This window comes from Diabrotica virgifera, chromosome 6 (assembly GCF_917563875.1).
Source record: "Diabrotica virgifera virgifera chromosome 6, PGI_DIABVI_V3a".
In the NCBI taxonomy this organism is placed as follows: Eukaryota; Metazoa; Arthropoda; class Insecta; order Coleoptera; family Chrysomelidae; genus Diabrotica; species Diabrotica virgifera.
Window position 1 is genome coordinate 26,965,177 of NC_065448.1, and position 20,344 is coordinate 26,985,520.

Here is a 20,344-nt window from a genome sequence, read left to right on the forward strand (position 1 = left end):
GGTCTGAAAACAAAAACTGATATTTGGGAGGTTCAAAATAATTTTTTTTCAATAAGATTTTATTACATCTAGTTTTGGCAACACTTTAGAAAAAGTCACGTGTCGCCACTGCAGTATTATTCTGAAGTCGGAAATCTTAAATGATGTAGACCTATTTTTGTAGTAAAACAACTATATATAATAACCAATGCTAATCTAAAAATTGCCTACACTATAATTGACATTTAAAACTTCATTCATATAAAACATCTGTCACGTCAAACGTCAATGTAAAAGATAAACGTCAACAACCAAACCTCAAAACAAAAGTTTTATCAGTGCCGTATTTAAAATGAATAAGTTTAATTTAATTTATATTTAAGATTTAAACAAAATAATTATAGCAATGTCTACCAGAAAACGAAGTGGTTCCGGCTCAAAAAGGCAATTTAAAGAAAAAGTTGTACAAATATACGAATGCCTATTAAAAGGCGAAGATGTGTCTCACCAAAACAGTCTATTCTGGGAAGAATTTTTTTTACTCAAACCAAAAGTAGCAACCTTAGAGAACGAGCTTCAGAAACTCTCTCCTGAACAACTTCAACTAGCTAAACAGAATATAAACCTTTTATTTAATCAATGTATAGAGATTTTGGACCAACAGAATATAAGAGTAGCTTATGGGCTGCTAACTTTGTGTACCCTTTTACATTCTATTTTTAAAAAAGGACAGGAAGCTCAAATCGATGCTATTGAGTTCCTTATGGGGTTTGAGAATTTAGTTTCTAAGACACAGAAGCTGCTAAAGTTATGTCAGACTTTTCTAGAAGGTAAGACCCTTAAAAATCTATTGTACCCAACAAATGATGTTTTAACAGTATGTATTATCATTAATTTACAATTGATATGAGTTCAGGAATAAGGCAATGATTACTTAAATTTATTCTACTATTGTTTGTAACATTTGCATAGATAATACCTACTATTTGATAGTTCTTGCTTCCTAGGCTGAATAATTATATTTTTGAAGTAAATTGTGTTAAGTTAGACATAAGTACAAGGTTTTTTGCCAGATTTACCAGGCTAGTCAAGCAGCCAGTCACAACATGACTAATATACATATCAAATAAAAGTTTAATGACTGTAAAATCCATAAAATAAGGAACATTGATATTTTAGGGTTTTAATAGCCACAATCTCACTTTTAACGTTCAAGACTCAAGCATTGTACTTTTTACTCTAACCACAAAGTGATATCATGTTAGAATCTGTTTGTTATAGTATGTTCATTGATCCCTGTACCACCCTTCTAGTAAATTTAGTAACCCATTTTTTGCTATCTTGAACTCATTTTGACTTCAACTCAGGGGCAGTTTGTGATAGTACAAGATGGTGAGGCACCCTACATTTGAGGAATATTATTACAGTAGAGTCTCGGTTATCCACCGTTCCGTTTTATCCGCCGCACCATTTAAGCAAAAAAATTTTTTTCAAATTTATAATATAACTTTGAAAATATTAAAGAATGAGTAAATTTTTTTTAAGATGAGGTAAAATACACCGAGCAACAAGAAGCCAGAGCTGTCGATACTATGATGCTACAAGATGGCGAGTATTGGCAGCAACAAAACGAGATACATTGGCAAGGCTTTTTTTCGTTCATCCTAAATCATTCTATCTACAATGTCCAATGTCAGTCAAAATTAAACTGATTCTCTTCTTCTTCTTCTTATTGTGCCACTCCTATTGGAGACTGGAAATCATCAAGGCCTAAACTTGTGTTTCATTTAACCCTCCCTATTATCTGCCCTTCTGTCGGCCTGTTTATGGCGGATAATCGAGACTCTACTGTATTATGGTGTTAGATTCTCTGGCCAGAAGGTCAATTTTGTGACGTTACAATGTGAAATTGAAATTCTTTATTGAAATAGAAATCCTACTAACAATATTTAAATATGAATTTGCTTAATTAAATACAATATACAATACATGCAATATTATACAACACATACAGATTTATTAAAAATTATTTTTTTATCTAGGTAAAATATATGTCTTTAGTAATTTTTTAAAAATTTGAACTGTCAGTGCATTCTTAACACTGGGGGGAAGATGGTTAAATTCATTCATACATTTGTAAAACAGGGATGTCATTGTGCTATGTTTATTAGTTTTTTGAATATCAAAATCTTCAATATTTCTCATGGTATATGAATGAACTTGACCCCTCAATGTAACATATTCATTAAAATATGCAGGCAGCATTCCTTTTTTTAATTTAAAAATGAAAACCATAGTAAGGTAGTAAAGCCTTTGTTGAACTGAAAACCAACCTAAAGTAGAGTACATCATCTCAATTGGCGTGTAGCGATTGCATCGAAGAATTGTTCTCATACCTCTGTTATACAAAATTTGCAATGATTGAATTGATCCTTTATCACCTAAATATAAAGCACTTGAACAGTAGTCAAAATGGGGCTGAATTATACTTCTAAATACAGTGATCCTTGAAAATAATGATAGATCTTTGCTAATTCTATTAAAGAAAAATAATTTTTTAGATATTTTCTTGCAAATATATTGAAAATGAGGTTTCAGAGAGAGTGTGCTATCCAGTATAAATCCAAGATATTTAATTTCATTGACCCATTTGATGCATTCATTATTAACTTTTAGTTTCAAATTTTCCATACTTATATTATTTAATTTATATCGGCTAGAGACTATCATTGACTTTGTTTTACTCGCATTAAGTTTTAACTTGTTAGCATCCAAAAATACCTCAATTCTTTTTAACAAACACTGCATCCTTCTAACAACCTCCACAATATCATCACCACTGCATACAATTAATGTGTCATCTGCAAAAAGACTAATAAATTCCAGACCCTCAACATAATTTACATCATTGATGAAAATAATAAATAATAATGCTCCAAGTACACTGCCTTGTGGTACACCAAAACAATTAGGTAGTTCTGTTGATTTACTTTGGCCTAACTGCACATAATGAGTTCTTTTTGTGAGATATTCGTTAAACCATTGTATAACACTTTGTTTAAAACCGTAGTATCTCAATTTTTTAATTAACAAATCTATGTCTATAGTTTCAAAAGCTCTTCTAAAGTCTAAGAATACAGCTACTACAAATTTATTGTTATCAATAAGTAGTTTCCACTTCGAGATGGTAAGTTGTATTGCTGTTTCACATGAGTGACCCTTTCGAAACCCAGACTGATTGCCGAGAAAAAGATTATTTTTATTAAAGTATTCAATTATTTGGTTGTAAACGGCTTTTTCAAGTACCTTCTCTATACAAGGCAGTGTATTGATTGGTCGATATGCAGATACTTCTGATTTCACTTGGGTTTTTGGGACCGGTGTAATAGAGCTAATTTTTAAGTTTTTAGGAAAGCTTCCATTCTTTAATGAAGAATTAACAAAATTAAGAACAGCATAGCCAGTTGTCTCAAAAGTTTTCTTTAAAAATTGTGAATTGAGTACATTATCTAAATTTTTGCAGGTTTTTAAAGAAAATATTATTTGTTTTAGTTCACATATTGTTAAGGGCTGAAATTCACTCATGTAGCATTTAACTTCAGGTAAACTATTATCAGACCATTCATGAGAGTTGGTAAAGCTAGATACTATCTCCTCAATACTCTTTGTAAAATAAGTATTAAACAAACATGCAGCCTCCCTTTCATTCTTTGCATTCACTCTACTTTCATCCATTCCAAAGTTAATTTGTTTATAATTTATATATTGGTCTTTATTTTTTATTAATTTCTTTAAGCATTTCCACATTTCCTTTGAATCATTTTTATTGTTATCAATCATACTTTCATAATATTTAACTTTTTTTTGCTTTAGCAAATTTACAACTACATTTCTCTTCATCTTATATTCGTTCCATAAATTTATACTATTACCACCATTACTATAGTTTACATAATTTTTATATACCCTATCACGCTCAAATGCCTTTGCCCTAACATCATTATCATACCAAGGAACATTTTCATTCTTACAGGTTATTTGTCTTATAGGATACTTATTTTCTATCACAGCTTTACATTTATCATATAAATCACTATATATCACATTAATATCAGTAGAGTCGTAATTCCAATCACAGTTTATAATCTCAATATTTAATTCATAAAATGCCTGATCACTTAAACACCTAGTTAAAATTTTTTTCTTATTACTATTTACACTATCAATATTCTCTAGCCTAATACCTATAATTAAGTGATCAGTGATCTTTGGTGTATAAAATACTTTATATTCTAACTTATTAGTATTTGTAAGGACAAGATCAATAAGAGTACTCGACTTTTCACAAATTCTTGTACTTTCCTTGATCACCTGCTCTACCCCCAGTGATTGTATAAGAGTTATTAGTTTTTACAGTAAAATTCATCTTTATTAAAATAATTTATGTTAAAATCTCCTACCAATATACATTTTTTATTTATGGTCATATTTTCTTCAATAATATCCTCCAACTTACTTAAGAAAGCTGCCAAACTACCATTAGCTGACCTATATAGACAACCGATCGACAAACTTACGCTATTAATTTTCACATGTATAAAAGCACACCAACAATTACTATCTTCAGAATAAATACATCCATTTTCATAAATTGTATCATTTCTTATAAACATTATCACTCCTCCTGTATAGCGGTTAGGGGCATCACATCGAACACAGGAATAGCCAGGTACATTGATCTCATCATCATCCATATCCATGTGAGGCCGTCTACAGTACATTCTGAGATTTTATAAGTGAATTTTCAGTTGAAACTTTTCCCATATTACTCAATCGTGTCTGTCCAGTTGTATTTCTGATATAATTTTAATCCTTTTTAGCACGGAGAAACTTCTTTCTGCAGAAGCACTTGTCACTGGCAAAACAACACAAATCCAAAATAATTTAAAAACTTCTTGCATACAAAGTTTTAAATCATTATCATGAAAAAAAGTATCTATCTATCCTAAAAAAAAAAAACGTTATAGTAGAGGTTCCATTATAAGGTCGAACTGCACTGATTTGATTAATGGATAAAAATTATTGGATATATGTAATGTCATATGTTACCAATTATACAATTATTATACAATATGAGAAGAGTAAAGTGTTATGTGTGGTCTCTATTACTATATGGCTGTGAGTCCTGGACGTTAAAACAGTATGACGTCAACAAATTGACTTCATTCAAAATGTGGTTGTACCGCCGAATGTTATAAGCTGGGCCAACAGAACTACGAATTAAGAAATACTGAAAATAATGAACACACATCCTCCTCTGGTCAATACTATCAAAATTAGAAAGATGTCATTATGTAGGACACATAATGCGCCATAGGGAAGTAGCTCCAGGTAATATCAGAAATCAAGATCGAAGGTTAAAGGCGTATAGGAAGAAAGAAAAAATCTTGGCTACGAAACATCAGATTTTGGACCCACACAACAGCAAATGACTTAATTCATCAAGCCCAGAACAGACAGAAATTTGTCATATTGATCGCCAACCTCAATAGAGAAGACACTTAGGAGGAGGAGGAACAATTAAAAAAAAAACAAGGGGTGCTCGATCTAATTTTGTTCTGACTATAATTAATTAATAATTAAAAACTGACTTTTTTATAAATTTTAAAAATATAGTTGATCGTTTTCAAATTATACACAATTTAAAACTGAAAAAAGAACGAAAGATGACGATTATCAAGGCTCAAAACACAAATAATAAATCATTTTTTTTTTCTTTTTCTATCAATTGCTGATAATAATTTTTGCCATATTTTATTCTAAAATGTAGGATAGTTTTTTCATTTTTAAGGAGGAAGGTTCCTCATGGCAAAACGGTTGATTAAAAACTAAAAAACAATGTTTTAAAATAAAATCGCTAAAATAAGTCAAAACTACTTATCAAAAGAGATAGAATAATGATTGAACTTGAATTTAGGTATGGACTTCATAATTTCAAAAATGATATTTTTTACTATATTTCGAGCCTTGAAAAATGTCAGCTTTCTTTCTTTTTTCAGTTTTAAATTGTTTATAATTCGAAAAAAATTACAAAAGATCTTTTTTGTTTCGAATGATCTATAAAATCTAAAGCGTCTGACCCGGCCGAAGTTTTTAATTTATAAAGAAAAGTAAATATTTAATAATTAATTAATTGTATTCAGAACAAAATTATATCGGGCACCGCTTGTTTTTTAAAATTGTTAACAGACTAAATTACATACAGTCAGAAAAATGAAAGAATACCCATGAACGAACATATAAAACACGCTGTATTTTCCTGTCACTGTGTCACAAAGAAAATTGCCCAGCGCAAGTACATGTAATAATAATTATTACATGTACTTGCGCTGGCCAATTTTTGGTATGACACAGTGACAGGAAAATACAGCGTGTTTTATATGTTCGTTCATGGGCATTCTTTCATTTTTCCTACTGTATCTAATAATTTTTATCCATTAAACAGATTGGTGAAGTTCGACATTATACGCTTAGGTATATTGTATCTTACACTTACTACTATGGCCATCCTTCGAGGCTAGCCTCGAAGGATAGTGAAATTCTCTTTCCGAAATTGAACCTCAGTTAGAATTTTGTTGTTGGTTGCCGATATACATCTGGTCCCATTGACTATAATGCCGCATGTTAGAAAAGGCAAGAGAGGCTGGCTTCTTCTGTAAGTAATCATTTGAGAGAGTGAGAATGAGATGCAAAATACTCGCACGTAGGACGGAGGACAGAGATCAGGGCCGTACTCATTTTTATGTTTTATCATAAAAATCTATTTAGCAAATTTCAAAGAGTTACTTATATTGTATTTAAAGAATTGATGACGAAATATCGAAATAATGTAAATAGTTGATTGATATACTGGTGAGGCAATGCCTCACAGACCAGCCGCCACTGCTTTAACTGGAAGTTTCTATAAAACAAAGCACAACGTAAACAATTCTAACAAATCACAATCATGCTTTATATCTACTTGAGGTGGCTTTACATTTAGAGATGGACATCAGTCAGCAGTCAGTATTTTATTAGAGGATATAGTTGATTTCGTTCTAAATATTATCCGGCCACATGCTGAGAGATGTTTTGCAGTTATTACTAGTAATTTTATTGATATTACTTTGTCCTCGGAAATGGAGCAACCCCCTTTAGTTGTAAAAAATTCTTACTTTCGCCATATTTTGTGCATAGTTTAATTTGGACTTTGGTTCAATTTGAGTCGATGTATACTAGATGTGTGTAAAACTTTCAAAAAAAAAAATAAACAAAATAAGCAACTGATCCTTGGCAAACCACATCTTTAAAGCTAAAGCTAAAAGAAGAAAAGAGACCTCTTACGCTCTCAATTCATGCCCAGAAAAATTTGCCCAGTCCTAAAATTCCAGATCAGGAGACTTGATATTAATGTCAACTTTATCTCTTCAATTTTTTTTATGGTTGAACATCCTTTTTCAAAATAATAATTGAGTCCCGTATGAATTTTTGGAAACTCAAGATTTCCTCACAATAATTGACTGAAACATCTAAACATATTTTACATGTTTTGAAAATAAAATATCTTTATATGAAAAAGTTACGTCTTTGGACTTACTGTGTTTTCCTTTTAAGCACCTCAAATATTACAATGAATATTTAACTTTTATGTTTATTTTAGGAGAATCAACTGAGGCTGTTAAAGCACTATGCCTTAAGGTTATTCTTATCGTAACAACAGGCCTTGACTCCATAAATCAAAATACTTTAATAGAATATATTATGATATCACCTCTCTTCGAGTGTCTTGTAAAATTACTATGTGATGTTCCTACAAGGCAAAGACATGGCTACGATGTAGTTTTGATCATTACGCTGCTGGTTAACTACAGAAAATACGATGCAACAAACCCTTATGTAGTGAAACTATCAATTTTGGATGATGAACTAGCGTTAAATGGATATGGGCAAGTGATAACATCTTCCTTATCGGACTTCTGTAACCAGTATAATGCCGAGCATGCTGAAAATCAGAGTGCTTCATGGTTCTCATCTCTTACAAATATTGTTGGCAATATGTTCATATCAGAGGAAGGAGGTAAGCCTTATAGATTAAAATTACTCAACAATTTTTTTATGTATAGGAACAGTCAAACAATAAGGAATGCACATAATATTCCCCTTGTTGCCATGTTCTAAATTTGAAAATTTATATACTAATAGTTTTGTTGTACGGTAGGTTTAGTTAGGCCAGTGATGGGCAAAGCATCAACTTTAACAAATTTACTCTATTATCAAACTGGCATTTTGCAAAACATGGAACAGTTTAATCAGATAGATTCCATTTACACAGACTTCTCGAAAGCATTTGATCGGGTAGACCATCAGATTCTTTTGCAAAAGTTGCAAAAGTTTAGGTTCCATCATCAGATTGTCTTGTGGTTTCAAAGTTCACTAATTGGCCGGGTTCAGTATGTTAAAATTGGTGGCGACCTCTCTGAAACTATATTCGCTACTTCTGGTGTTCCTCAAGGGGGACACTGTTCTCCTTTACTGTTCAATGTCTTTGTTAATGATATCGTTAATTGTTTTAAACATAGTGACTGTTTAATGTTTGCAGATGATTTAAAACTTTGGAGGATTGTTGAGGGCCCAGACGATCAGTTGATTTTACAGAATGATTTAGACCAATTACACAGTTGGTGTCGGGTTAATAAGCTGGATCTCAATGTTAAAAAATGTTATTTTATTAGTTTTACCCATAAAATGTTCAAATACCAGTCTTCATATGTCATTGATAATCAACCACGTAAATATGTTACTACCGTCAAATACTTGGGAATCATATTTGATGAGAAATTAACTTTTATAAATCATATTAATTCAATAGCTGTAAAGAGTAGTAAAATGCTTGGTTTTGTGCTAAGGAATTGCCAATTCTTTTCAGTTCATACTGTCAGGGTTGTTTATTGTTCTTTGGTCAGATCAATTTTGGAACACTGTTCAATAATTTGGTCTCCTTATTTTCAAAATCACATGATTTATTTGGAAAGAGTTCGACATAGATTCTTAAGAGTGTGTGCTTTTAAATGTGGACTTACTATAGCTAATCATAATTACATGGAGATTGAGCAACACATTTCATTAACCCTTAAACGCCCAACCTTTTTTAGGTTCCATGTACGGCCAAGGGTGGGTAAAAAATGTCCACCTCGAAAATAGCTAACATATTTATTGAGAGTTGTTGAAAACGGATTAAACTTAAGATTCTTATGCTTAATAAACAGAGCATCTTCTAAAATATTAATATAAACAATTTACAAACCTTACAACAAAATTACAATGTACATAAAAATTAACATTCCAGTAAAAGCCAGTAATTCAGATTTGTCGATTTTCTCCACATTCTTCCTTTCAACCTCCTCATTGGCGGATAATTATGTAGATTATGTAATTATCCGTCGATAATCATATGGATTATCTTCCTATCAACGAGAAATTATATAGAAACATTTAGTAACAAGTTTTACCAAGGGTGTACTTTTTATGCCCTCGTAAACACGTAATAAATATGTTACAAGTGAATACGCATTAGGTGGACATTTTTTACCCACCCTTGGGCGTTTAAGGGTTAACTCCACTAAGCATCCGTAGAGATAGATTTTCACTATTATTCTTATTTAAGTTGGTTAATGGTCTGTTACATTGTCCTAATATCTTAGAATATGTTACTTTCCACATACCACGTTGTGATCTAAGGCAACAACCAACTTTTCGAATTACCTTTCATAGAACAACTTACATATGGTGTGAATAATCCTCTTGACAGATGCATGTCTTTGGCCAATAATCTGCAGATTGACTTATTTAAATACAATTTGAACCCACTAAAGAGGTACCTATCTTGTATTACATAGTATTAAGTTTGTTTAAAATGTTTTTGTTTTAACAGTTTAAAATTATTATTTTTTAAATAGTCTATGTACTAGTTATCTCAATGATCTAGATTCTTAAGTCTGATAGAATTAGAATTACTTTGAGTTTTTTTAACTTGGATATACATACCTATAGTTATAAGATCTAACCTGTTTTAAAATTTAACCAATGTTTTTGTACTGTTAATGAGGGTTTCTCGTAAATAAATAAATCGGCACAGTTCCCAAAGGCCATAAAAGAAGAAAAAAAAAATAAACAAACAAAAATCTTACATAACCTTCTATAGGATAGCATGACTTTGGCACTTATATTACAGATAGTTAGCTTTTTTTCACACTCTTAAAGGTAAAGAGAAACAGTGTAGCCAGTGGCGGCTGTGTTAAATACATATGTTTTTTTTACATTTTTTTTGACATGCCATTCCTATTACAGCGAGCATTTCATTGGCTAGAATTAGTGACGAGTTTATATGACGTCATTATTATACAGTACGTAAATTGTTCAGCTGGACATAGGGAATATACATTGAGATAATTGTGATAATTGCGCTCTCTTGATGACAATATGGTTGTTACCATTAAGGGGCATTAACCTCAAAATTGACTACTCATTTCGACTGACACAAATAATCGTCAAAACATGACAATGTAGTTGCTAAATATTTTTGGCCTCAGGGAATAATAAAACTGTTTAATTTTGTAAATTAGTTTTTAAATAAAAAATGTTTTAAAAATCAAAGTAAAATTATTGACTCATTAATCATAATCTTTATTTTTGATTTATTTATGGACAGCCTGGCATCCAAACTCACTCATTCTATTCGCTTTAACAGTTCTATTGCACCAGAAACTCGTATTCGGACAGAAGCTTCAACTAACACAGTTGTCACAATTATCTCATTGAATATTCCCCATGTCCAGCTGAACGATTTACGAACTGACCTCTGTCATAATTTTGAAGGTTAAATATAATATCAAATTATTGTTTTCAACTTATATTTTATTTATAGATACGACGTGAATTATAAATTGTAAAATTTCCTCATCTTCCTTAGTCTCAGCATCCGTTATGGCTTGCAAATTGTAGAAACCTCGGAGGTGTTACCAGAGAAGGCTCCCATTGTTTTCACATTTTTGGATGTTGCACTTTCGGCAACGAAATTGAAAATGGTTATTCATTTTTGATTTACATGTTTACTCCCATTGGAGTACGAAGGGAACCATTCTCGTTGGAACTTTACCGCGCTGAGCAGATGGGACGTGAATTATAAATTGTAAAATTCCCTCATCTTCCTTAGTCTCAGCATCGTTATGGCTTGCAAATTGTAGAAGTCTCGGAGATGTTACCAGAGAAGGTTCCCATTCTTTTGAGTCTGGTAGGATATAGAATAACATTTTTGGATGTTGTTTTATGTGCTATTAGATTGAAAACTTAGTTTTTTGATAGGAGTTGTCGCTAGGGCATCCCTGCCATTTCGTTCGTTGCAATCCGTGACTGCACGCCGGGGTTTGTCTTAGTTGGGTCAGAGAGAGCAGCATATGTGCCTCCTGATGAGAGACTAATAAGTTTCGAAACCGGTAGAGGTGCTTGCTGCACTCTCTGATTGAACGGGAATGATGATGCGGCTGTAGTTTCGTGTTGCAACGAAATTGAAAATGGTTATTCATTTTTGATATATTTTATTTATTTAGTTTATATTTTACCGACAGTTTATTTTTTAGCCAACTTCACTTTCCTTTTCCTATCCTTGATTGGTCGCTTAGGTTCGTAATAGTTTTGTTGTACGGTAGATTCAGTTAGGCGTTAATTTTAAGAAATGTTACTGGCTAAGTGCCGTAAAAGAAGAAAAAAAATAAACAAACAAAAATCTTACATAACCTTCTATAGGATAACATGACTTTGGCACTTATATTACACATTACACATATGTTATCTTTGTTTCAAACTCTTAAAAACAAAGAGAAACAGTGTAGTCTAAACTTTGGTGCGTATGACAACTGGAGTATCCTTAAAAATTTGTAGGACAATATCACCAGTAAATCGTAAGTATTTTTATCAAACAGTCCTGCAAAACAAAATCATAATTTATGACTACAGAAACTGGCATGCTCTCGGTCCACGCCTTAATGCAATTTACTATTTTTATTGGAAATAAGCCACAATCAATCAATCTTGTTAATCTCACTTCTTTTGTATTTTATTATGTTTCCACTTTTATGTTATTTTTGTCGTTAATAACCAAAGTAATTGTATATTTCTTTAGGTTTTAGGATGCAGCAGATGCGTGCCAATAACGCACTCTTATTGGCATTTTACGAGGCAGTTCATTTAAATAGGAATTTTATTACAACGTTAGCGCAAACTCAGACTGATTCAAGCTCCCCTCCATCTCCCAATAATACTTTAAGTAACGTACAAGGTGTTCCAGATTTGTCGACAGCACCGGCGACTTTTGACATTACGACTCAGCCTTCAAATTTGTTAGTTACATTTTTTCAGTATTGGTAAGTAAAAAAAAGATGCGAAAATAAAATGCAATAACAATTTCTAATATATCAATTGTATTTATTTTATATACAGGGTGTCCAGAAACTCTACCGACAAACAGAGATTCCGATACCGACAAACAAAGACAGGAGATTCCTTAGATAATTTTATCCTTATATATTAATAATTCCTTAGTAAATTCCAACAGAAAATGGACCTAGTTACTCAAAGAAGTAACGACCAATATAAAAATAAAATAAAAATTCCATTTTTATTCAGTTGCAATGCGAAGGCAAAACAATCTTATTTTTCAATTAGAATACGGAGCGCAGTCCAGCGCTCTAAATCGACGATTTTCGACTCTTGTTGGAGTCTCGTCGGAGAGAACGTAGACCTGCTACTCCATACTCCAATTGACCAACACCGAGAGTTTATCCCCCACACCGCAACTGACATAAATGGACTAGGTGACTAGTGTCATCTGGCAATTGAAAGATGAAGTAGTTTTCATTCCTAATAGCAATATTAATAATATTTAAAAATATTAAAATATTACTAAAAGATTTTTAAATTGAAAACTTATTGGTCCATTTTCTTGGTAACACCTCCAAATTTGCAAACCAGATGGATGCTGAAGCGAAGAAGACAAGAGGGAATTCAAAAACTTACAATTCACGACCCCATCTGTTCAGCTGGTAAATTCCAACAGAAAGTGGACCTAGTTACTCAAAGAAGTAACGACCAATATAAAAATAAAATAAAAATTCCATTTTTATTCAGTTGCAATGCGAAGGCAAAACAATCTTATTTTTCAATTAGAATACGGAGCGCAGTCCAGCCCTCTGAATCGACGATTTTCGACTCTTGTTGGAGTCTCATCGGAGAGAATGTAGGCCTGCTACTCGATACTCCAATTGACCAACACCGAGAGTTTAAATACTTTTATTTGGATTTGGGCCGTATTTTTTTCTGGAGATGCTGAAAGCCACGATAGATTACAATATAAGGCTTACATAAAAATTATAAATAAGCGTCTTAAAGACGTAAATTCGATTTATTTTAACATTAAAACATTAAAATTGTAGATAAAAATTATTTTTCTTTCAAATTAATATTTTTCGGATTTAATTCTTTTTATTTTTTAATCGCCATGAGTCAGAAATTTTCGGGGCCGTGAGTTATTTAGACGTATTTTTGTTAACATTATCATTAAAGTTGGGTGCGCAAGTGTTTTTCTACATTGAAAGTCAGAAATAACCAATTACTTTTTATTATTTTATGGTTACAAATACGTATCTACCTATCATAACTATGTAAAAATTTGTTGGCCTATATGGAATGTATGGGTTTAAAGAATCATTTAATATGGTAAATTGACTTTAAAAGTCTTCATTTAAAAAACCTTTTTAAGTTTGCTATAAAACTGTCTGCACTTAAAGTGCCTTTTAACATGGTTTTAAAAGCACCTTCACAGCAGCGTTAAAACCAGTTGCTTAAGAAAACAAAGTTTTAAAAAGGTAGCATTTTTGGTTTTATTGACCTCTTTCAGAGTGCCCTTTTATGCTGAAAGCGGTTTTATTGCAACCTTAAGGTTTACTTAAAAACCAAATGGTTTTAATTTTAGTTTTATTTTACAGTTTTACAGCATCCTTAAAAGACTTAATAAACCCGTTCAGTGCTACTTGGGCGCCTTACGAGGGTTAAATAATTGATTTAAGACGTGAACTTAATAAAAAGTTATTTATTGTGTATTATTTGTGGAAGATCCAAGCAGAGAATACATCAGGATAATATATTCTGTGATCCAAGTATTTTGTTGTTAAAGATGTTCAAAATTGTAAGCGTTCCATAGTAACAATATATTATTAAAAAATCACTTTAACACTTTTCCTCTTTTCTCGATTGTGTATTAGTTTTTTTGTACATATGAATTAATACAATCACTGAATACATAGTGAAAAAATTATCACATTTATTAAATGAATTAATAATTTGCAATTATACAAATAACAGTTATCCAAGAACATTCAAAAGCCATCTCTTTAAGTTAATGATGATATTTTCAAGTAGAATGACATTCTAGTAATGTTTACATATCCATACCAGTGTGAATTTTACTACACGTAATTTGCCGTGTAAAGACAGAAAAAGTAGGGATAGCCGTAAAATATTTGCGAATTATGTACCCATGGCCTTAATGAAATGGTAACAAATCCATTGGAAGTTCTGTCTGACAAAATACATGGAACGTTTTCGTAGTATGACGTTCCAAATTTTTAACCTGTTCCACAATTAAAACACCGTTAAGCTATTAATAAATTTTCAGCTTGCTATTAATCAACTTTTTTTGGTACGCGGGATCCAGGTCTATATTCAAAAAACACATTCAATCTAAAATAATGTAATATTTTGTTCTAGCTCAATAGTGATGCAAGATACAAAGACTGAAGCAGGAACAAACACTGTGAAATTATGTTTTCTTATCCTTAGTTGTATAACGGAAGATCAATATGCCAATTCGTTGATGCATGACGTAACGTTAGCATTCAAAGTAAGACTGCATCGTTTTCCAATGCGGCACCGAAAGCTTTCTGCTGATAAAACGACTTCCAGTCAGCCTTTGATCTGCACCCTTTTAGGTAAAAAAGTGGTTGTTTTTTATGAACTATAGGTACAGAGTCAGTTGTATATATGGAACGGCTCAATTATCTCGAGAACGGCTTGATTTTTATGGGTTTTAGTGAGTGTGGGTCTTGTGATGCGGCCAATATTATGGTGGTATTTACATTATTGCCAGATCTTCCGTTTTTCTGGAAATCTAATGAACTTTCTTATTTCAAATGATCACCCTGTAAATTTTTTTCGTTTTGAAGTCCTTAAGAAATACATTATTTTTCATTACAATGTTCCCTATACTTTAATGCCATAATTTCGAAGTTATTGCTACATTTATTTAAACAATTTTTTTAAGAGGCCACAATCTGCGCGTCATCAATATTATTTCGAGAGATAGTAGCCGCACCGTTTTTCGAAAGTTCTGCGAACCTTTAGCAACAGTGTGTCGGCAGTACGTGACACTTTCAAAGACGAAGACACAATATTGTGATAATGATATACTCTTGTTATAGATTTCTTGTTATAGATAAGTGGTTCTCAACCTTTTATGTCTGGCGACCCACCTTCCGATGTTTTTTCATATTCGCGACCCATCCCTAACCCCAAGATGATAGAAAAAAAATAAGGAACATGGTTACTGTACGCTACACAGCTACTATAAGAACCACTCTGCGACCCACCTGAAATCGGCCCGCGACCCACTAATGGGTCGCGACCCACCAGTTGGGAAACGCTGATAATTGATTTTAGTAGTTCGAATGTGACACAAAATCTAGGCATGGGATAAAAAAGTTCATTTGAAGAAAGTGTATTTTTTTGTTCTTGTTAATGGCGGTACAGACTCGTTTTTGTAATATTTTATTTAATTTTAGAATAATTTCCATATACTACCATATTTCTCAAATTTTGCTCTGTACCACCATTCGTTATATGTGTGCCAAATAACTCGACAAAATATTCACAATTAAAGTTGCAATCGTGGAACGCGTTTGTTACGTTTAAATGTTGTGCAAAAGCACAAATATAATTTGTCATAAATATAAATTAAATGTTTACTGTACTGGCCTATCATCTTTTGTGTTATTGGTCGTAAAGGTATAATTGTATCAGTATTGCCAAATACATTTCTGGTGGTATTAAATAGTAATTAGTAACTAATTATTTATGTGTATTTGGGCCCTACCTGTAGGCAACACATATTGTTTTATATATTTATTTATTAGATTTTTAAATGAGCTGCTTATACATTAGGGCCTAATTGATCTAAGCATTGGCGACACTGTTGTGGAAGCCGAAGAATTTCCTTCCGTAGAGGAGGTCCGAGGGGACATTTTGGAATGTGTTAGTGAGACATGGTGGAAGGCAAAGTTTGAAAAGGGCGTGATAGCAAATATTCTGGATGAATCCTACCTCGTGCTGAGAGATATTATTACATACCTCTCTATAAGGGCTACCTATTGTGTTGAGTGTTCCTAGGTCAGCCTATCCTCAAGGGATAAATTTATTTGTCATCTCCTGCCGGTCTGATGTCCCGTTGACTATATTGGACTCCTGGACTATATGGGAATTTGGAAGTTTTCGAAGGTATTGTGAATTATATAAAAACCCCAGTTCAATCATTGGTGTAATTTGCTGGGTAAGTTATGTATATTTTTTTGTATTAATTTTTTTTTGGTTGTCATCATTCTATTTTTTATGTCATTTTTTGGTTTAGCTGTCTTCTTGAACGTTATTGTTCAAGATTGTTTTGTTATTTAAAAGTTTAATAGGGGGAAGCTTATATTTTATGAAATAAAAAACATGATCCTGATTTCTCCGTGTTGTTTTAGGGTTTTTTGATCCGGGTTTGAAGAATTATTTTTGTGTTGGGTATGAAGAATCATTTTTATTCCCTGGTATAAAGAATTATTTCTATTTCCTGGTATGCAGAACATTTCTACCTATTTTTGCTGGTAGAGGGACTTGTAAGCAGAATTGTCTTTCATGGTATAGGGACTTTTTCTCTCTATAAATGGACTTTTGATTTCGTGTACGTTGATATTTTCTATTAAACATATTTCCGATTGGATCACGTTTGGAAATCCTACCGGCTTTCTGTAAAGGCCATATCGACGGCGGAGGAAGAAATGCTATGTTATTAAATTCAGATAAGTTTAGTTGTATGGTCGGACGGTAAGTTCTTGTAAAACTTTTTTATTTACTTGCCTGGTTTCAAACAATATCTACTATTATTATTTAATATTAGGCCAGGTATTGACAACTATTTTAAATTAATTAATTGTAATTTGTGTAATTGATAGTATATTTAACCCTACATATATGACATCAAATATTTATCTTGACGGTCCCATATCTGATCAGGTACGCAGGGCTTGGTATTGCGTACATCTACACCTCTTCTTTAATTTTATTGTTACTGCTGAGAATAATGTTATATACTAAGTAACAATTTATTATTACAAAACTGACTTATGTTTTACAGGTTGTTTAATTTATATTTTAATTATGCTGAAAATATGTTGTTTTACAGGTTGTTTAATTTATATTTTCAAAATGAGGAACTTAGGTACGTGTTATTGATAAGTTTTATTAAAGTTTCTTTTTTTTTTGAAAAAGAGGTGCATTTGTTCGATTGGTATTTATTTATTATTTTGTCTGTTAGAACTTACCGATTCCGTTATTCCTTTCATTAATTTATTTGTTTTACGTATTAAAAGAGTCAATACATGTTTGGTTTACTTTAAGGCTCGTTCTATTTCTTGTCTGTTCCTAAAATAAAACATTCATAGCCGAGGGTAGTCCGTTGGAACGGACTGGCGCCCATTATTACATCAGATTTAGGTCTATAAAGAACTCCGACCCACTCCGCTGCCTGACAGGGTTCAGCTAGCCGGACATACCCCGATGTCCCCCCTTCTACTTGCAAGTAGCTTGAAGGGTGGGGGTGACACGTTTTCCGTCTTGATGAAGCACTGACGTAGCCTCTTAATTATAAAAATAAATTTTTTCGACCCGGTCAGATATTAGTTTAGGTTTTTTGGATCAATTGGAACAAAAAGGTATTTTGTAATGCTTCTTTAAAGTTGATCGTTTTCGAGCTATAAACAATTTAAAACTGAACAAAAAAACGAAAAATGACGATTTTCAAATTTCAAAAACGCTAGTAAAAATATGATTTTTGAAATTACGAAGTGCCTAATTTAAGTATAAACCTTCTATCAGCTAGTTAAGAATTTTTGGCATGTTTTATTCTAAACCATTGTTTTTTAATTGTTAATGAATCCCTTATGAGAGGACGGTCGATCGGGCTGCATTAACAACTAAAAAGCAATCTTTGAAAATTAAATAAGCTCAAAATACTTTTCGGGAACTGATATAATGTTTAGGCACTTCGAACTTTCAAAAATTGTGTTTTTTGAACCTCGAGAATCGTCAATTTTAAATTGTTAACTTAGAAACGAGCAACTTTAGAGAAAAGTTACAACAGACCATTTTTGTTCCGAATGATCAAAAAAACCTAAAATAATATCTGCGTGGGCCGGACAAATTGTTGTTTATAATTTGTTTTAAAAAAATGTTAAAATAAATGCAGCAATAACTCGGAAATCATGGCATTATCCGAAATAAGAAAGTTCATTAGATTTCCAGAAAAACGGAAAATATGACAACAATGTAAATACCACCATAATATCGGCCGCAGAAAGGGTGGTTTTTTTTATGTCGTGACGTTTATTCTTAATTTGATAGGCTCTTAATACCTCGCATTATTTTTTAGATCTACTAGTGGAATTCATCCTTAGTCATATGATGAAAAAATTTCCGATGGAACTCTACCTTCTTTGTACCGGAGTCGTCCAAAGAATACTCTGTTATCAGAAAAAATGCCGCGTGAGACTAAATTATTCTTGGAAGGATCTTTGGTCAGCCTTAATCGCCTTGCTTAGATTTATTTTACAAAACGAGAATTATTTAGGTAAAAAGATCAATATCTTCGATCTTTCGATTAAAATCGTGAACATCTTGAACTTCTTTATCACGTACGGAGACAATTTTCTACCGACGCCCGGTAGTTACGATGAACTGTACTATGAAGTTATTAGGATGCATCAAGTCTTTGATAATATTTATTCTATGGGTAAGTAGAACCTTTTATACCATTTGCTGACTTATTAAAATTTGAAAATTGGTTATTTTATTGATTTCGGTATGCTCTTTTCGAATTTCAACTTTTCCACCTCGTATCTCCGCCGCTCGAGCTGCCATATTGATAAAAAATGGCGCCTAATAACAGTTTTTTGGGAATATCTCCTTTCCGACGCATTGTATGAAAAAAACATTTATGTACAAAATTAAACTAGAAAAAATTTCCCACAATTTTTGTATTTACTTATAATTTTTCTGTAAAAGCAATAGTATTCGCGTACCAGGGTAACAAAGTATTATTCATCTACACCACCACGTGTTTTATATTTGTCTAAAATATTCTACTATTACCGCCTTATTACACCGAGTCATTTGGCATGAACCATTTTCATCTATTTGCAGTAGCTACATCACGTACGTTCGATCGAACTATAAATCCAATGCCATAAGCGTATTCGACGGATATCCTGAAGATGTCGCAAACCGTAGTTACCAATGTACAGTAAGGGAAAAAACCCTTACTGTATAATATAATATGTATCCAAAATATGTATATAATTTAAGCATAATTAGGTCGATACAGAAGGTGTTGTTTCTATAATCACAAACAAAGCGAAATTTGATTGATGTAGTTTGTTTAGGTAACCTCGCTAGTAAGTAACGATACTCACGTACCGTTTACTTTCAAAGTCCAAAATAAAGATTGATATAAAAGCCCGAAGAGGGGTAAAATAGAGGCATTAATATTTCATTGTTAATTGTTAAGAGTACCATTATAGTTAGCATTTGTGCGAGATGGGTGTCTGAATGACTACCCCGCGAAACAACATCTTCTAACCTTACGATTATGGATGTTGTAAACCTTTAAATAAAAGTATAGTTTAGAGTCAGTGTTTCCCTTTGTTGGCTCCCTTTCCGTCCCTTAAGGACCCAACACGACACCAAATAGCGGAGCGATTACGACCATCACGAATAGCTGCTTCAGTAGACATACTTTTTGACGAGACAATGATTCCAACGGTGTCACAAGTTGGATTTCCCCAATTCTTGGGTAATGATGCGAACAATAACTTCTCATTAGAATATTGAAGACAAAATTTGAAGGGGAAAATTTCATGTTCCCACAAGCCACGGAAGATGCGAATACGCTAATCATCAATACCGC

General features: G+C 32.3%; 1 protein-coding gene across 1 annotated transcript in view; it reads left to right on the forward strand.

Moving 5' to 3' along the window:
• The first annotated feature begins 261 nt into the window (after positions 1-261).
• LOC114333404 (armadillo-like helical domain-containing protein 3) overlaps positions 262-20,344 on the forward strand; it is a 30,174-nt gene continuing 10,091 nt past the window's right edge. The window contains exons 1-5 of the mRNA XM_028283269.2: positions 262-809; positions 7,679-8,095; positions 12,197-12,437; positions 14,839-15,059; positions 18,812-19,171. Coding sequence (XP_028139070.1) covers positions 386-809; positions 7,679-8,095; positions 12,197-12,437; positions 14,839-15,059; positions 18,812-19,171 — 1,663 coding nt within the window. The 5' untranslated portion in view covers positions 262-385. The remainder of the gene's footprint in view (positions 810-7,678; positions 8,096-12,196; positions 12,438-14,838; positions 15,060-18,811; positions 19,172-20,344) is intronic.